Source organism: Ursus arctos, unplaced genomic scaffold (assembly GCF_023065955.2).
Source record: "Ursus arctos isolate Adak ecotype North America unplaced genomic scaffold, UrsArc2.0 scaffold_19, whole genome shotgun sequence".
In the NCBI taxonomy this organism is placed as follows: Eukaryota; Metazoa; Chordata; class Mammalia; order Carnivora; family Ursidae; genus Ursus; species Ursus arctos.
The window spans coordinates 5,753,645-5,771,886 of record NW_026622863.1 but is presented as its reverse complement, the minus strand read 5'-3'; the positions used below and the strand labels follow the sequence as shown (position 1 = coordinate 5,771,886).

The following is an 18,242-nucleotide window of genomic DNA, read 5'->3' as shown; positions in this document are numbered from 1 at the left end:
AGACGGGACACCTTTCTGTCCTAATCATTCTCATACTTCATACTTCATAGAGCCCACATCCAAGCTGCTATTTAACAAAAGGTAGATAGAGAGAATCCCTGGGGCCCTTACCAGCTCTGAAACCAGAGGAATGAGCTGTAAAGTGATAAGCAGGGAACAATTTAATCTCAGCTTTGTTTTAACAGGGAGACTGTTGTCTCAAGGACAGGCAACTCCAGTCGGCCAGATATCCACAAAGAGCAGAGTGGCAAAACTCATGTTTTTTGTCCCTGGCCCATGTCAGGCCAGGCAAGCACAGAAACCGAGTGAGGCTTCTTTGGGCCAAACCTTAAACTTAGCCCTACAAGGAGTCTGAGGGAGATGCTGGACTCTGACTTGTTCAGCTCACTATTTTCAGTCAGGAGAACTGGGCATCCCACCATTGCTTCCTCCCATGCATTCAAGGGACACTAAATGCTCAACTCGCCCCAGAGTCACCCGGCTCTAGAGCCTCCAAGAGCAGGATCAAGGAACCCTCCCCCACCCGCATTCTGGGTTATAACTATCTTAAGCAAGCAGCTGTTTCATCAGATCTTACAAATCTTAGGAGTGTTTACTTTTTTTTACACTGTTACTATTGACCCAGCCTCCTAAATCCCACTCAGGTTAGAACTGGTGTCCCATAGAGGCATCTCTTACACACACAGGGTCACCCTAACTGTAGGAAGGGAGGAGTCACTCCTGGAGATGTCGTCACTTTTACATGCAACTACAAACTAAAGCCAAGATCCCAGCCAGTCAGCCACCAAGACAAAGTCCCAGGGCCATCCTACCAAGGCCCCAAACGCTCAAGACTCTTGACTACCCACTGGGGATGAGTGTATCCTCTGAGAACAAAATGTGGTGGCCAATCAAGGTTTCAGGGAGGGGCCTAAAGGCAGGAATTGTTCGGGACCCTCCTCCACACCTCCACTCCTGTCATGGAATACACTCACTACTGGCAGAATGACCCAAAAGGTCTCAGAAAGAAAAAAGCTTTGCAAACAAACCCAAATCTTGGAGCTGTCCTCCCTCTCCTACCTAACGTGGTATCCTTCCCAATACTCCCATCCAGCACCCCTTACACCGTTCCTCCATTTTACTTTCTTCAAAGCACTTATTCACTATCTGAAATTCTCTTGTCTATTTCTTTACTGCTTGTTGTTGCCCTCCCCCCACGGATCTTGGTTCTACCGCGGACAGGACAGCCACATAACGTGCAGTGCCTGGCACCACCGGTCGCTCAATTATAACTGATGAATTCAATTCAACAAGTGAACCGTATCTGAGGGCCTTACTTTGTGCCAGGTGCCAGGCACCAGCGGGTGAAGGGATGGGAGGAGGGCATTCTCGTTTTAGCCAACCTTGGCTGAATGAAGCAGCTGGCCCCCGGGATGGGAGGAAGCCCCAGCGGGTGGACCCCAGCCGCGGACAGCTACTGCTCTCCCCGCCCGGTTCGGCGACCCTAGCCTCCCTGGGCCCTCCCGGCGCCCGCGCTCACCCGCTGCAGCTCGAGCTCGATCTCGCCGGCCTTGAGCACGATGGGTCCCCGCACCGCATACTCCACAGCCTTCACTTGCGGGTTCATGGACTCAAGCGTAAGGATGCGCTCGCGCCGGCTCCGCTCGGGCCGCACCTTGAGCACTGCCGAGGCCTCGGCGGCAGCGCTGCTCTGACTACGGCCCCACGGGCCCGGGGTCCGGGGGCAGCAGCCCCGCCGGACCAGTGCCGCTGCCCGTTGCATCGCGCGCCCGCCCAGGGAAACCTTGACACTAAAAGAAAAAGAACAAACACGTCGCGCACAACCGAAGGCGGCACCAGTGCCCCCACCCCCAAGGCCAGCCAAGGGCCCTTTCAGCGAGCGGTGCCAGCCTGGCTCCGGGGCCGGGTGCCCATCCCCCGGCGACTCGGACCCTCCACCGCGCAACAGCAGAGCCAAAGCAGCTTTGCAAAAGCTGCTCCCAATGCACGCATTCAACGTGCCTGTTGCCGCCGCCTGGCCACCCCTCGCTGTGCCCAGCTAGCGCGCGCGCCTGAAACCTGCCCCGAGCTTCGGCACCCGCAACCGCATTTCAGCGCCCAGCGCCCGCACCTCCCGGCCCCCTGCGCTCGCACACCCACAGCCGGCGGGTCCGCCCCGGGCCTCTCCACTGGTTCCTGGGCCTTGTAGTTTCCCAGTCTGCTTGCAGAGCCGAGGTAGAGAGCTGGCTGAACTACAAGTCCCATAGTGCTCCGCGCTGGCCCGATAGGGGGCCGGGCCAGAGGCGGGAACCTTCTTCAGACTCTGCCGGGGGCTGGGAGGGCTCTTTGTCCCGGCTGAGGGGCTGGGGAGTTGGGCTGGGGCAGGGCCAGGAGCTGTTCTTTCAGCCTTCTACGAATTTAGAGCTGTTTGCAATGTCTTCTTGCAGGCGCATGCCTCCCTCCCACAGCCCTCCCCCCCACTACCCAGCACCTGCGAGGAGACAGGCTGAGAGATGGTGCAGTCCTCGCCCCGGGTTTCATCATCCAGGGCCTGAAGGTGGCAGTGGCCACTCAACGGGGACTGGTAGGAAGCGGAGCTTAGGAGTTTGGGACTTGATTGCCACTCTTACCCTTCTGAACGTCGGTTTCCTTGTCAGCAAAGCAGAGGTCTGACCCTAGCCTCTAAGGGTTGTTGTGAGAATTAAAGGACCAGCACCAGGTAGGTACCAGGTAGTCAGGCTTTTCCTGACTCCGTCTGTAGCACTTCCCTACCTTCATTGCCTCTTTATTTCCTTGCAAGCATCTGAAATTATTTTGTTTAGATACCTCTCACAGGCTTATGGTCTACTTCCCCCATTCACCACGTAAGCTCCAGAAACGCAGGTTTTCTTATCCTATTCATAGCACCTCTAAGGGTTCCCGGCAGATAGGTAAGCACTAGTAAATATTTGTTGAAGAATGAACGCTCAGCATAGGGTAGCTATTATTTCTGGCAAAGGTATTACCAGCTAAGGCACCCTGGCTCCCCCAGAGGGAGTGCAGGGCAAGAGTCGGAATGGAAGACACCAAAATCCAGAGAGCATGTGGGAGAAGTCGCTTTCCCTCTCTGAGCCTCACCTTCTCCATCTGCAAAGTAAATTGGATTAAATGACCCTTAAGGTCCCTTCCCCCCTTGGAAATTCTGTGTCTAGGTGTTTTCCGCCAGAAAAGCAGCCCAAAGCTCCCTCACCCCAAGAAACACACACACTCAATATTAGATTTGTGAAAGTAGGGGGAGGGGACACTTAAAAAACACAGCAGTGTAGGGGAAAAGGTACTAGAAAATCTGGGTTTGAATGTAGATACATATAATTACTTACCTCTTGGCTGACTTTGAGCATGTTACTTAACATGTGTAAGCCTGGTTTTCCCATCTGTAAAATGGGGGTAACACACTCAGTGAGGTAACTCTGAAAAAGCCAAGAGTTTGGAACCTAGTGCTGTAGGTCGATCTTACTCATCCTTGTCAAGAGAATGCCATACTTGGATTAAATAAATTACCAATAAAGGGGAAAAGGGAACGGAAAGAGCAGAAATGAAAATCTGCCTGAATATTCCTGTGTTAGCAAACTGGCTTGCCCACCACGGACAGTTATTTGGACTTCTCATCAATGGTTCCACCCCCAGCACCTATTTCGACACTGTCTCCTTCCTAGCCTTTGTCCCAGTGGCCAGGTATTCGGCCTCCAGGTAAAAGATCCCCCACCCCCAGGAGCTTGGCTCCTCTAAGGATTCCACTGCGTTCAACGTCATGTTCTCACCCGCTCTTCCCAGTTGTAGAGAAACACACCCACACACCCGTCCACCTCTAAAACACATTTAACCTTGACCTGCATATGATGTAAACACAGCCCCTCACTCTTCACCTGAGGGTCGGTGCACTTCCTGTTGTCTCCACCCCAGATCAGAAGGGGCAGGGGAGCTGGGAGGGTGGGTGGGCATAGGGAGGTGAGCACAAATCCATTTGCAAAACTAGGAAAAACAACGCCTAGCACACAGGCCATCTACGTGGGCTCACACGTCATCATTGTAGAAAACAAGTTAATGTCCCAGTTATGTTCTTTGCCAACCTGTCATGCCTGCACGAGAAGAAAGCTCTCTTTCTTGCCTATGAACCACACTTGACAATTTACAAAGCACTTTCATAGTTACCACTGCATTTGAACCGGATAGACATCAATGAAGTGAAATAGGCAGGCATTATCCCCATCTTGCAAATGAAGCTCAGAGAGATGAAGTGACTTATTCAGGTGGCATAGTCAAGTGCAGAGCACGAACTGTGATTTTGAACCCAGTGCTTTATTATTATTTTTTTAACGATTTTATTTATTTATTTGACGGAAAGAGAGACAGCCATCAAGAGAGGGAACACAAGCAGGGGGAGTGGGAGAGGGAGCAGGCTCCCAGCAGAGGAGCCTGATGCCGGGCTGGATCCCAGAATGCCAGGATCACGCCCTGAGCCAAAGGCAGAGGCCTCACGACTGAGCCACCCGGACGCCCCCAAACCCAGGGCTTTAGTCCGTACATGCAGGGACCAGGCTTGTGTAGCTCTCTGGGTTTGGCAATTTGCACTGCCATTGCAATGCACTGAGCCCTAGAAAGGCTTTTGGGTGGTAGATGTGATGATGATGGTGGTAATAGAGTGAACTTTGCCTTAATTTTGCCGTCTTCACCAGATTGGGGTGGGGCAGGAGCAGGCTCCGCAATGTTATAAATAAAACCTCATTGAAACAGTCATGAAAGTCCTCCCTGTGAGCTGGACGAGAGCTCCCAATACACAGTAAGTCCTTGACAAAACACACGGTTGGAGAGTCATTTGTTTGCAAGCCATGGTAGTCATTCCTTAACAAGGTTTTACTGAGCACCTCCCAGGTGCTGACCCGCGCTCTGGGACTGTAGTGAGTCACAGATGGTCCTTGCCTGCACAGACATACCATTTCTTAGGAACGGCAGACCTCCATTAGATAAGCACACACACAAGCATGGGATTACGAACTGTGATAACTGCTGGGGAGAAAAAGGACAGAGTTTTATGAGTATTTATAGCCCAGAAGGCTGAGTGAAGGTTTCCCTTCACTCAGAGGAAGTAGCCTACGAACTGCCCAGAGAAGCCTGGCAGGATGATAAGGGGCAGCAGTACTGATGGGTGCGAGATGAGTGAGGGATGTGCCCTCACTCATCAAGGCAAGACTTGCCTGAGAAGTAAAAGTCGGGGGAGAACTTGCCTTCAACCAAGGGGTGTGGTCCGTAGCCAGCCTCCACCTGCCAGTGCCGTCAGGGTCTGCCTGGCTCACACTGAACTGCCTGGCCCGAGGTTGCCATCACACCCTAACAGGAGAAGCCTAGGTTCAACGATCGAGCAAGACTCAGCAAGTGCTGGAGCGGTATTTGCTCTTTGCTCCACGGCTTCCCCGGGAGGTTGGCCGAGGCCTTGGCAGGCCTGTTTCACGGGGTTTTTTTCTCTGCCCAATTCCTGCTGCCTCCCATTCCTCTTATAGAAGAAGATCTCTCCTATCCATCTTGCACTTCACACTCCATCTCAGTGTCATCGATGAGGCACAAAACGTCCCGGGCCAGGGACTGCCGAGGAGCTCCAAGAAGGCTAGGGTGACTGCAGGGCAGACAGGGAGGGAGGGGGCAGGGCTGGAAGACAAGGGTCAGAGGTGAGTGGTTTAGGAGGCAGCCTCGGTCCTAAATGTAAGAATTTCAGTTTCAGGGGCGCCTGGGTGGCACAGTCGTTAAGGGTCTGCCTTCGGCTCAGGGCGTGATCCCAGTGTTATGGGATCGAGCCCCACATCAGGCTCCTCCGCTGGGAGCCTGCTTCTTCCTCTCCCACTCCCCCTGCTTGTGTTCCCTCTCTCGCTGTCTCTCTCTGTCAAATAAATAAATGGAATCTTTAAAAAAAAAAAAAAAAAAAGAATTTCAGTTTCATCCTAAGAACAATTAGAAGCCTCTGGAAGGCTTAAGGTAGGGGAGTCACGTGATCATATTCATGTTTAAATTCTGTTGCATAAGGAGGGATTGGAGAGGGGCAGTTGAAGGTGCGGGAGGATGAACTGTGACACCAACAGTCCAGTGGCGGCCTGGACTAGGGAAGGGTGAGAAACAGCCAGGCTCTTCTGCATCCCCAGAATCTAGGATATCACCTGTCGCACAGAAGATCTCAGTAAATTTTTGTTGAATGAATGAATGAAGTAGACTCTGTAAGATCTGTGCTCTCAAGGTGGCTGCAGTCAGGAGAAGGACAGTGATTGTAAGTGTGATAAGGGTGGCCCCCAAGAGTGCCGAGCAGCCAGTCCTTGGAGTCAGTGAGGGCCATTCCACTCAGTGGAACACAAAGTGAGGGGGTCTTCCAAGAAGAACAGATGGGCATTATGGGGCTACAGGGAGGGATGGGTGACCTTCCAGAATGTCAAATCATGTTCAAGCTGGGTGCTTGGGTAACTTACAGGTAACTCTTGATCTCTTGCTCCCCAGGACACTAGAGGAGCTGGGTGAAAGTTAGTGCCCTCAATAAACAAATGTCTTGGCCCAGGACAATGACTCTAAAGTATTACCCAAGGAGCCCCTGAATGTTTGCCTAAAACGCAGATTCCAGACTTACCGGTTCTGAGACTCTAAGGGTGGGTTTGCCCAGGGATTTTCCTATAATTGGGATTTTTAATTAAAAAAAAAATTTTTTTTTGGAGAGAGAGACAGAGACCATGAGCAGGGGGAGGGGCAGAGGAAGAGAGAGACTCTTAATCATTCTCCAGGCTCAGCCCAGAGTCAGACGCAGGGCTCCATCTCATGACCCTGACCTTGTGTCCTAAGCCGAAATCAAGAGTCCAATGCTTAACTGACTGAGCCAGTCAGGCACCCCTCCTATAATCAGGATTTTGGTGTGCACCAAAGTTTGAGAACCACAGGTACAATGCAAGGCTAGGCAGTATCATAGTGGGAAAAGCATAGATCAGAGAGTTCTGAATTCTGGTTCCAAATCTGTCACTAATCTGTTGTGTGACCTTGAGCCAGCGCTGTCCTCTTCTTTGGCCTAAGCCTCCTCATCTGCAGAACTACCTGCATTTCCACCTGATTTCTGGGTTACTGGCTCTAGCTTGAAGACATTCCAGCCTCCCCTTCCAGCCCAACTGACTCCCTCAGTCACAGCCGCAAACCTCTGCTCACCGAGCCTCAGTCTCCTGACCTCTCAGTGAGGTGATTGTCGACAGTGTCTTCCTCAGGGGGTTGCTGAGAGAATTAAAATTATATATTTAAATATATATACTTACATAGCTTAATTATAAATATATATTTATATATTTAACAGTTTTAAAACAAGCTCTGGCGAATTTTATTAAAGAAAAATTTTGCACAATTTACTTTTCACCAGTCTGTTCTGACACGCTTCTAATGATGTTAGAATCACGTGGATCGATGATAGCCCAAGCACGTACTCTGTAGTATTTCCCACATGTTGTGCCCAATTTAGTATGATTGCCACTGTAGTGATGGACACCAGTTTTGGCCAATATGGCACAGTATTCTACCTCTGATTTCCTCAAGACCGAGCAGCTGTTGGCAAGGATGACCAATTTTGCTTTACCATGTCTGATCATCCCAGTCTGCTGGTGCCCCAGCATGTCCTTTTCACTTTTCTTAACGAGTCGGAGCCTGAAGTCGGACTCCAGCGACTTTTTCATCTTTTTGTGGCCCTCACCTACCTGCCATAGGTATTGGTCGGCCCCAACTGAGAGCAGCCCAAGATGGTCTGGAGCTAGAAAGACTAAAATGATCCCTCTTTCTTCCTTCTCCTCTCCCTCCACTCCCCTCTCCCTCCCTTTGTTCCTCCCTCCCTCTCTTTTCTCTTTTCCTTCCTTTTTCTTCTTTCTTTCTTTCTTTCTTTCTTTCTTTCTTTCTTTCTTTCTTTCTTTTTCTTTCTTTCTTTCTTTTTCTTTCTTTCTTTCTTTCTTTCTTTCTTTCTTTCCTTCTTTCTTTCTTTCTTTCTTCCTTTCAGTAGGCTCTATGTCCAGCATGGGACTTGAATTCATGATCCCAAGATCAAGAATTGCGTGCTATACAGGCTGAGCCAGCCAGGTGTCCCTAAAATGATATTTTTGAAGTTTATTTTCCTTATGGATATTAGGGTACATTAGAAAGTCTGAAAGAATAAACACTCTATTGTTAATGGTGGTTGTCTTTGAGTGGTGGGCTTATTGGTGACTAATCTTTCTCTTTGTTTAACGTATTATCAATGTTTTAAAAAATAATGATAAAAATAAAAATAAGTTTTAAAAAAACAAACAGAATTACCACATTCTGGGTAAACCGTATATACAGAGGAATTGAAAGCAGGGACTTGAACAGTTATTTGTACACCTATGCTCATAGAAGCATTACTCACAATTGCCAAAAGGTGGAAACAACCCAACAACTGTCCCTTGACAGATGATTTGTTAAACAAATGTAATGGAATGTTATTTGATCTTTAAAAGGAAGGAAATTCTGACATGCTGCAACATAAATGAAAGGTAAAGACATTATGCTAAGTAGAAAGGACAAAGGCACATTCTTCAGGCACAAAAGAACAAATATTGTGATTCTGCTTCTATAAAGGGCAGCCAGAATAGGCAAATTCATAGAAACAGAAATTAGATTACCAAGGGCTGGGGGAAAGAGGAAAGGGAAGCTGTTGTTTAATGTGTAGAGAGTTTCAGTTTGAGATGACGAATATGTTCTGGAGACGTTGGTGATGGTTACAGAAGAACATAAATGTGCTCAGTGCCACTGGACTATACGCTTAAAAATTCTCAGAATAGCAAATTATATATTATGTATATTTTACCGTAATAAAAAATAATCACAAGGATTTCCTGTATGTTGCGAGAAAAGTTAAAAAGGGAAACGATGTAAATCGTCAAATGCTTATGGCCTTGTTTCAGAGATGGCTACTGAGCGCGTCTGGGGGGCATTTGCCCAAGCTCCTCCATCTCTCTCTGCCACATACCAGTCAGCGCCCATCCTTGCCCTTCATGATTCCCTTTCTAAACGAAGGCCTCGTTTGTTTTTTTTTTTAAAAAGTCAGGCTGGAGATTTTAGGAGAAAATTAAGGGGGGGATTTTGTTGAGATCCCATCTGCTCTGAGTCAATTGAAGGCAAATGATTGCCTCCCTAACAAGCAAATATTAGTTGAGTTGAGCTAATAGCCAGAACACACCTATCAGTAAAGCTTTCAAAATGACGTGCAAAGTGGGTTAAAGATAAACTTGTAAAGATACAAAGCCAGGCCAGAAAGGCCACTAGCATGTTCAACATAAGTGTAACTTACAGAGATCGAGACAGAATAAAGACATTTCACAAAAGCAATATTTAGAGTTCAGTATTGCATTGATAACATTTCAAAGCAGAGACAGCATGTTGTGGTCTTAGTGACCGACTCAACAAAATCCAGGAGGTATGGGAGCAGGACAAGAGGAAAGAGTAGAGGAGCGAAGGAGAAAGAGCAATTGTATAAGCTTCAGGAGCAAAAACAACCTCTTTCATTCAGAGTATGTTTGTTGTTTCACATTCCTTGATTTCTTGCTTCCTGATCCTGCAGGGATATGAGCTCTTTGACTTGACTTCTTCAGTCAAAGACCTTTGGGAAAGATTTCAGAAACAGTCCGAAGGACCAAAATAAAAGAGAATCCTTAGCAGCAAATTCAGTGACTTTAGCCATTCAGTGCCTTAAAGCACAGACAAAATATTAAGCAATGGCTCGAATCAATATTTCCAGCTGGTTCCCTCTCCAACTTTTCCCAGATATTTTCTTCATGAAGCCACAGAATCTTTAACCTAGAGAGGCTTGCAAAATAGTTTCAGGACCTAGGAACTTAAGAGAAAAAATATTTATTCAAGGCCTTAGGCTTTGTAGTTCTCATTTATTCTTTTAGCTTTTAAATTCTAGTTCTTGTCCTTTCTTCAGATCCTTCTGTGTTTTAAGAAAGGAAATGTGTTTCTTATTTTATGCCTGGGGAACAGGCACAGATATTTACCTAGAACATTATCTGTGATTTGGGTTTAGCACCAGGGTGGCCTGGCACAAAGCTTTCTTTATTAATAAAAATGTTTTTTAAATTATAGCTAATGTTTATTAAGCATTTGTAATGTGTCAGGCACTGTGCTAAGCACTTTACTGCCTTGTCTCATACCAGCTCAGAACAACCCTATGACATACTTACTACTGTGATCCCCATTACATAGATAGGAATACTGACGTTCAGAGATTGGGCTACTTGTGAAGATCACATAGCTAATAAGTGGCATAGCTGAATTTGAACTTAGGACCCAAAAGGTTAAAGGCTCAGTCCCACAAACACCCCCACTTTGACTAGTCACAGGTAGAGTCCCCAAGCTACCTTCACTTCTGCCCAGACAACTACAGACTCCAGAGTCCCATGACACCTTACTCAGGCTCAGTAATTCTCTAGCATGATTCACAGAACTCGGGAAAGCACTATCCTCATGATTACAATTTTGTTATGAAGAATACAACTCAGGGGTGCCTGGGTGGCTCAAGCATCTGCCTTCGACTCTGGTCATTATCCCAGGGTTCTGGGATTGAGTCCTGCATCAGGCTCCCAGCTCAGCAGGGAGCTTGCGCCTCCCTCTCCCCCTCCCCCTGTTTGTGTGCCCTCTCTCTCTCTCTCTCTCTCTCTCTCGCTGTCTCTCTCTCCCTTGCTCTCTCTCTCTGTCAAATAAATAAAATCTTTTAAAAAAAAAAGAAAGAAAAAATACAACTTAGGAGCAGCTAAATGGAAGAGATGCATAGGGCAAGCACAAAGTTTCCTTGCCTTCTCTGGGCGAGCCATCCTCCCAGCAAATCCATATGTTCACCAACCCATAAGCTCTCCAAGCCTCCTTGTTTTTATCAAGGCTTCGTTAGGTAGGCATGATTGCTTACATCATTGACCATTGAACTCAATCTAGACTCAGTCGGTTCCCTGGAGTTTGCCAGGTGGGGCTGACCGTTCCAGCCCTCTCATCAAGTTCATGGCCAGCCCTTCCCTTGAAACTATCAAGGGCTCACCTTGAGCCACCTTGGTAGCATGAACTCAGATATGGTTAAAGGGACTCAGGAATAACTAAAGTTACTCCTAATACTCAGGATATTCCAAGGGTTTTATGAGCTCTGTGCCAGGAACTGGGAACAAAGACCAAATATGTTTTGTTTTATCATTTTACTCACTTTTTTCATCACGATAAGCGTCTCTTTAATCCCCATAACCTTTTTCCCCCACACCCACCTCCCCTCTGGTAACCATCAGTTTGTTCTCTATAGTTAAACGTCTATTTCTTGGTTTGTCTTTCCTTTTTTTTCCTTTGCTCATTTGTTTCTTAAATTCCACACATGAGTGAAATTGTGTGGTATTTGTCTTTCTCTGACTTATTTCACTTTGCATTATACTCTCTAGCTCCATCCATGTCATTGCAATTGGCAAGATTCCACTTTTTATGGCTAAATAATAGTCCGTTATATATATACACCACATCTTCTTTATCCGTTCATCTATCGATGGACACTTGGGCTGCTCCCATAGTTTGGCTACTGTGAATAATGCTGCCCTAAACATTGGGGTGCATGTAGCCCTTTGAATTCGTGTTTTTGTATTTTTTGGGTAAATACCTAGTGGTTCTATTGCTGGATTATAGGGTAGTTCATTTTTTAACTTTTTGAGGAGTTTTCATACTATTTTCCAGTGGCTGCACCATTTTACATTCTCACCAACAAGAGGGTTCCTTTTTTTTCTCCACATTTTCACCAATGCGTTGTTTCTTGTGTTTTTGATTTTAGCCATTCTGGTAGGTGTGCGGTGATACGTCACTGCAGTTATGGTTTGCGTTTCCCTGATGATGAGCGATGTTGAGCATCTTTTCATGTGTCTATTGCCTATCTATATGTCTTCTTTGGAGAAATGTCTGTTTAGGTCTTCTGCCCATTTTTAAATTGGATTTTTTTTGGGGGGGGTATTAAGTTGTATCAGTTCTTTATATATTTTGGATATAACCCTTTATCAGGTATATTATTTGCAAATATGTTCTCCCATTCTGTATGTCACCTTTTGATTTTGGTGATTGTTCCTTTGCCGTGAAGAAGCTTTTTATTTTGATGTAGTCCCACTGGTTTATTTTTGCTTTTATTTCCCTTGCCTCAGGAGACATCTCTAGAGAAATGTTGCTATGGCCAATGTCAGAAAAATTACTACCTGTGTTCTTTTCTAGGATTTTTATGGTTTCAGGTCTCACATTTAGGCCTTTAATGTATTTTGAGTTTATTTTTGTGTATGGTGAGAGAAAGTGGTCCAGTTTCATTCTTTTCCATATGGCTGTCCAGTTTTCTCAACGCCATTCGTTGAATGTCTTTTTCCCATTGTATATTCTCTCCTCCTTTGTCAAAGATTAATTGACCATATAACTGTGGGTTTATTTCTGAGTTTTCTGTTCTATTCCATTTATCTGTGTGTCTATTTTTATGCCAGTACCATACTGTTTAATTACTAGCATTTTGTAATATAACTTGAAATCTGGAATTATGATACCTTCAGTTTGTTTTTTTTTTTCTTTTTCAAGTTTGCTTTGACTATTTGATCTCTTTTGCGGTTCCACACCTATTTTAGGATTGTTTGTTCTAGTTCTGTGAAAAAATGCTATTGGTATTTTTTTGATAGGGATTGCATTAAATGTGTAGATTGGTTTGGGTAGTATAGACATTTTAACAATATTTGTTCTTCCAACCCATGAGCATGGAATATCTTTCCATTTCTTGGCATCATCTTGAATTTCTTTCATCAGTGTTTCATAATTTTCAGAGCACAGATCTTTCACTCTTTGGAAGTTTATTCCTAGATACTTTACTGTTTTTGGTGCAATTGTAAATGGGATTGTTTTCTTAATTTCACTTTCTGCTGCTTCATTAGTAGCGTACAGGAATGCAACAGATTTCTGTACATTGATTTTTGTATCCTTCAACTTTACTGAATTAATCTATCAGTTCTAGTACTTTTCTGGTGGAGTCTTTTGGATTTTCTGTGTAGAGTATCGTGTCATCTGCAAACAGTGAGGGTTTTACTTCTTCCTTGCCAATTTGGATTTTTTTTTCTTTGTGATTCCTAGTTGCTGTGGCTAGGACTTCCAGTATTATGTTGAATAAAAGTGATAAGAGTGGACGTCTTTGTCCTGTTTCTGACCTCAGGGGAAAAGCTCTCAGTTTTTCACCATTGAGTAGGATGTTGGCTGTGGGTTTTTCAGATAAGGCCTTTAATATGTTGAGGTATGTTCCCTTTATTTATTCATATTTTAAAATATTTTATTTATTTATTTGACAGAGAGAGAGACAGACAGCGAGAGAGGGAACACAAGCAGGGGAAGTGGGAGAGGAAGAAGCAGGCTCCTAGCGGAGGAGCCTGATGTGGGGCTCGATCCCAGAGCACCCGGATCACGCCCTGAGCCGAAGGCAGACACTTAACCGCTGTGCCACCCAGGCCCCCCAGAGGTATGTTCCCTTTAGACCTATTTTGCAGAGAGTTTTTATCATGAATGGATGTGGCACCAAATATATTTTTTATTATATCACAACAGCATATAGTTGAATCCTGTTTATTTTAAAAGCCATTCCACCAATCTATGTGGGGTTTTTTTTTTATTCAAGTATAATTAACATACCATGTTTTATTAGCTTCAGGTCAACCTATTACTTTTGATTGAGATTTTAACCCATTTACGATAATAGTAATTACTGATAAGAAAGGACTTACTACTGGCATTTTTGTTACTTGTTTTCTGTTTGTCTTACAGATTATTTTTGTCCCTCACTTCCACCATTACTTACCTTCCCTTGTGTTACATCAATTTTTGTAGTAACATGATTTGATTGCCTCCTTATTTACTTTTGTGTATGTTCCATAGTTTTGCTGTGGTTTCCATGGGGCTTACATATAACTACCTGATGTTAAAACAGTCTATTTTAAGTAATCTCTACACCCACTGTGGGGCTTGAACTCACAACCTCGAGATCAAGACTCGCACACGCTAATGACTGAGCCAGCCAGGCACTGCCTGACCGTCTACTTTAAATCGATACCAACTTGACTTCAATCACGGACAAAAACTTTACTTCTTTATAGCTCCATCTCCCCACACTTCGTTTTTAATGTCAGAGTTACATCTTTATATGTTCTGTACCATTTACATGGATGTATAGATATTCACAAGGAGGAACTGGAAGTAAGTCTATACGTAGAGAACTAGCATCTTGGCCTTCCAGCTGCAAGGTGTTGGTTCTGGGCCCCAGCTTTTCTTTCTTCCCTCAGACTAAGGCACTCAGCTTGCTGGATATGATACTTGATTAGACACCATGATCACAAGAGCAGAGTTCCTCATCCTCACTGTGTTGGGACACAGAGGAAGGAAGCTCTTAGCTTTTGAAAAGTTTGGGGAAATAGGGGCACCTGGGTGGCTCAGTCGTTAAGCATCTGCCTTCAGCTCAGGGTGTGATCCCAGGGTCCTGGGATCGAGCCCCACATCAGGCTCGTCCGCTAGGAGCCTGCTTCTTCCTCTCCCACTCCCCCTGCTTGTGTTCCCTCTCTCACCGGCTGTCTCTATCTCTGTCGAATAAATAAATAAAATCTTTAAAAAAATAAAAAAAAGAAAAAGAAAAGTTTGGGGAAATAGAGCATAGAAAAATAATATATCTGAGAAAAAGGCAGATCCGACAAAGAGTTGATGATGTTGTGCTAGTCTTGAGCACCAAGGTCCCTACTATGGTCAGGGTCTCACAGAGGTCAAGAAAGGCTCCAGCCAATTCCACTATTTAAGGGTCACTTTAATTAAGGAGAAGAAAAAGCCAAAGCAGGGTACAACAATTGTGGCATCCTTTTATTTATTTATGTATTTAGTAACATTTTTTATGTTTTTATATAAAAATGTTCAAACTCATAGAAAAGACACCCATATACCCACCGACTCCATTCAGTAACTGTTAAATTTTTGCCATATTTACTTCATTTATAGATAAATACTTTGTCAAATCAAAGATGCCATTGATTGTAAGATACCCCATTATTTTATTTAACAATAAAAAAGAGAAAATACTGCCATTAATTGTTTAAACACCGTCAATTTATTTCTTTTTTCTTTTAACGATTTTATTTATTTTACTTGAGAGAGAGAGCACAAGCAGGGGGAGCAGCAGAGGGAGAGGGAGCAGCAGGCCCCCCACTGAGCAGAGAGCCCGCCGTGGGACTAGGTCCCAGGACCCTGGGATCATGACCTGAGCTGAAGGCAGCCACTTAACCAACTGAGCCACCCATGCACTCCAAACACCACCAATTTCTAAGATACATTCCAGTTTCAGGGATATTAAGATTTTAAAAAGTGTGTCTGAAGATTATGTGTTATAGAACTCTATTACACGAAGTCCCACATCAAGTCAAACTAGTCTGTGGTGAAGAGATCAGCAGAACAGTGGTTCCCTCAGTGAGGGACTGGAGAGGAGATTAATTTGGGGAAAATATTCTGTATTTTGATAGAATAGTGGCATTTGTCAAAACTCATTTCACCGTAAGATTTAACATCTGTATATAATACATAATATTGTGTGTATTATACATCAATTAGAAATTAATGGGGAACCTGCTTCTTCCTCTCCCACTCCCCCTGCTTGTGTTCCCTCTCTCACTGGCTGTCTCTCTCTCCATCAAATAAATAAATAAAATCTTAAAAAAAAAAAAAAAAGTATGATAGCTCTTCCTTGGCACTGCCTGAGCTGGTGGCAGCCATCTCCAACTGGCATCATGGCCACCCTCAGGCCTCTGGTGAAGCCCAAGATCATTCAAAAGAGGACCAAGAAATTCATCCAGCACCAGCCAGACCCCATATGTCAAAATTAAGCACAACTGGCAGAATCCCAGAGGCATTGACAATATGGTGCACAGAAGAACCAAGGGCCAGATCTCGATGCCCAATATTGGTTACAGGAGCAACAAGAAAACAAAGCGCATGCTGCCCAGTGTCTTCTGGAAGTTCCCAGGACACGTCAAGGAGCTTGAAGTACAACAAATCTGACTGTGCAGAGATTGCTCACAATGTCTCCTCTAAGAACCACAAAGCCACTACGGAAAGAGCAGCCCACCTGGCCATAAGAGTCACCACACCCAATGGCAGGCTGCGCCGTGAGGAAAGTGAATAGACAGAGGGCATATGTCATCGTGTATGTGTTAATAAAACCATAAAACTACCAAAAAAAGAGTATCATAATGCAATTACATGACTTGTTCTTTAACCCTATTTTAAAGTTAACTTTTAATTATATGAATGATTTACAAATACATTCCTTTACAAGAAATTAACACATTCATAAGGCTAAAGTCCTCTCTGACCACCTCACCAAGCCAAATCCCCTGGCTATTTTTGGATGCCTGGCTGACTTTGCCCCATCTTCAACAGACTTCTGGTCCACAACTTTCTGCCCTGCTGGGAGCATTTAAAGTCATTTTAACATTAACTAGAATTCAATGTAATTATGAAAGTGAATCCATTAATAGCCATTTGGGGAGGATTATCTGTGCTGTTGTCCATTTGTACAAAAATGTAAATCTGAAGAATGGTTGAGAATTTAAGAGATTTGGCTCTTTCTCTGTTCCTTAGCATGGTGAGGGCCTTGAGTCATGGTTCCATCTTCGATCAGTAATCTTACTGTTCTACCACAGTAACTAGTGGGTTTTTTGGCTCTGCTATCGCAAGGTTTGTTGAAATTGTTTTGATTATAGTGCATTATGATTCAAGTTGCAATTCAAGTTGCAAAACACCCTACTCATATTGGCTTTTAAAAAGGGATACACTGGTTCATGGAACCAAACAGTGTTGGAAGTATTTGGCACTTCAAGAGCTGCTGGATTCAGGGCTCCAGTTGGGTCATGGCAATATGCCTTACCCAACTTCAGGGGCCCTCATTATATTGCATGGCACGAACCCAACACTATGTACTCTTGGCAATGCCCCAGTAGTCCTGTGCTGGGGGTTTCTTCTCTTTGTTCTGTATTCTCTGTTTTTTGACTCCCTCTTAGGGGCCTCCCTTCATAGCAGTAAAAGTGCTGTAGTAGCTTCTCTCCCCACATCTTCCCATCACCAGTACCAGGAGAGAATGGAGGACTACCTTCTCCCAGAAGCCCCAGGAAAAGTCCCATCATAATTCACTGGCTCTGATTGAGTCACAGGCCCAGCACTGAGCCAATAACTAAGGTCAGGGGAACACTGATGTGCTGATTGGTTCGTGCCTGGTCAAGTTGGCAGCTTCTTCAGAACTTCGTGAGTGGCAGTGGGGGGTGGGAGGTAGCTGGGACCAGGCGTGGTTAACAGAGTAGGGCTGTGACAAGGGATAGCTCCATCTGGCTTAGATGGCACCCTCTCTGACAAGGCAGCGTGTCATAGTAGTTGAGAGTGTCAACTATGGAGCCTGATGACCTTGCTTCCAACATTGGCATAACCATTTAAGGGCTATGTGACCTTAAGCAAGTTACCAAACCTCTTTGAGCCAAAGAGGTTTCCTCATCTGAAAAGTGGGGGATGATAGCAAGATCCCCCCTAAGATTGTTGTGACATAAATTTGATTATATATGCATAAAACACTTAGAACAGAGACTGGCATGGGATAAGATCTAAAGTCTGCCATCACTGAGAGAGATCTGATGATCCCGAGGGCAGAGTAGGGGAAATGTTCCGTACAGCAGGTGTTGAATAAAGGGTAGGGTTCCTTTGACCAAAGGCTATGAGATAAAGTGATTGGGAAGTGACCCCTTTCATTAGCTCATCCATCTTTGGAAAGAAGAGATTCCAGGTTCCATGCGTGTGCGTGACGGGGTGTGGTTCGCACCGAGGAGATCTGGGGATGAGGGCATAGCTGTAGAATGCCATTAACGACAACCCATTGTGAGATTTGATTCACAAACGTAGTTCTAGAACTTTAGACTCTGATTCATGATTTTGCTGCCAGCCTTGGGAGCAGCGACTGCTTGGGTTTGTGATGCAACAGGCTGATTTATAAAGCATTTATAGCTCTCCTCCATACTTCACACAGCCATTCCACAAATGACTCAGGTTGCAACCAGAGGGGAAGCTGGGGACTGTGACTGAGCTTTCTCTATAATGGAGTGTAAATTGTCCTTTTGAATACTGCTCTTTTCATAAATCCCAGGTCTCAAACATGGTAA

The 18,242-nt window shown here is 45.0% G+C and overlaps 2 protein-coding genes and 1 pseudogene across 5 annotated transcripts in view; 1 reads left to right on the top strand and 2 right to left on the bottom strand.

Annotated features, from left to right (window-relative positions):
* The window catches only part of GPT2 (glutamic--pyruvic transaminase 2), a 31,903-nt gene extending 29,770 nt beyond the window's left edge, over positions 1-2,133 (bottom strand). The window contains exons 1-2 of one of the 4 annotated variants that reach the window (XM_048223671.2): positions 2,063-2,133; positions 1,520-1,790 (exon numbers count right to left, since the gene is read on the bottom strand). In XM_048223671.2, the coding sequence (XP_048079628.1) occupies positions 1,520-1,762 (243 nt within the window). In that variant the 5' untranslated portion in view covers positions 1,763-1,790; positions 2,063-2,133. Of the gene's footprint in view, positions 1-1,519; positions 1,791-2,001 lie in introns of all 4 variants that reach the window. The other 3 variants (XM_057314746.1, XM_057314745.1, XM_044382363.3) reach the window with 3 other exon arrangements.
* Positions 2,134-7,376: 5,243 nt separating this feature from the next.
* On the bottom strand, positions 7,377-11,233 carry LOC113251718 (60S ribosomal protein L30-like). Its single transcript, XM_048223680.2, has 2 exons — positions 11,225-11,233; positions 7,377-7,721 (listed from the first exon to the last, which is right to left on the bottom strand). The coding sequence occupies exons 1-2, from the start codon at positions 11,231-11,233 to the stop codon at positions 7,377-7,379; spliced, it is 354 nt and encodes a 117-aa protein (XP_048079637.2).
* Positions 11,234-15,727: 4,494 nt separating this feature from the next.
* LOC123000797 (60S ribosomal protein L32-like) lies at positions 15,728-16,932 on the top strand (annotated as a pseudogene).
* Positions 16,933-18,242: the final 1,310 nt, after the last annotated feature.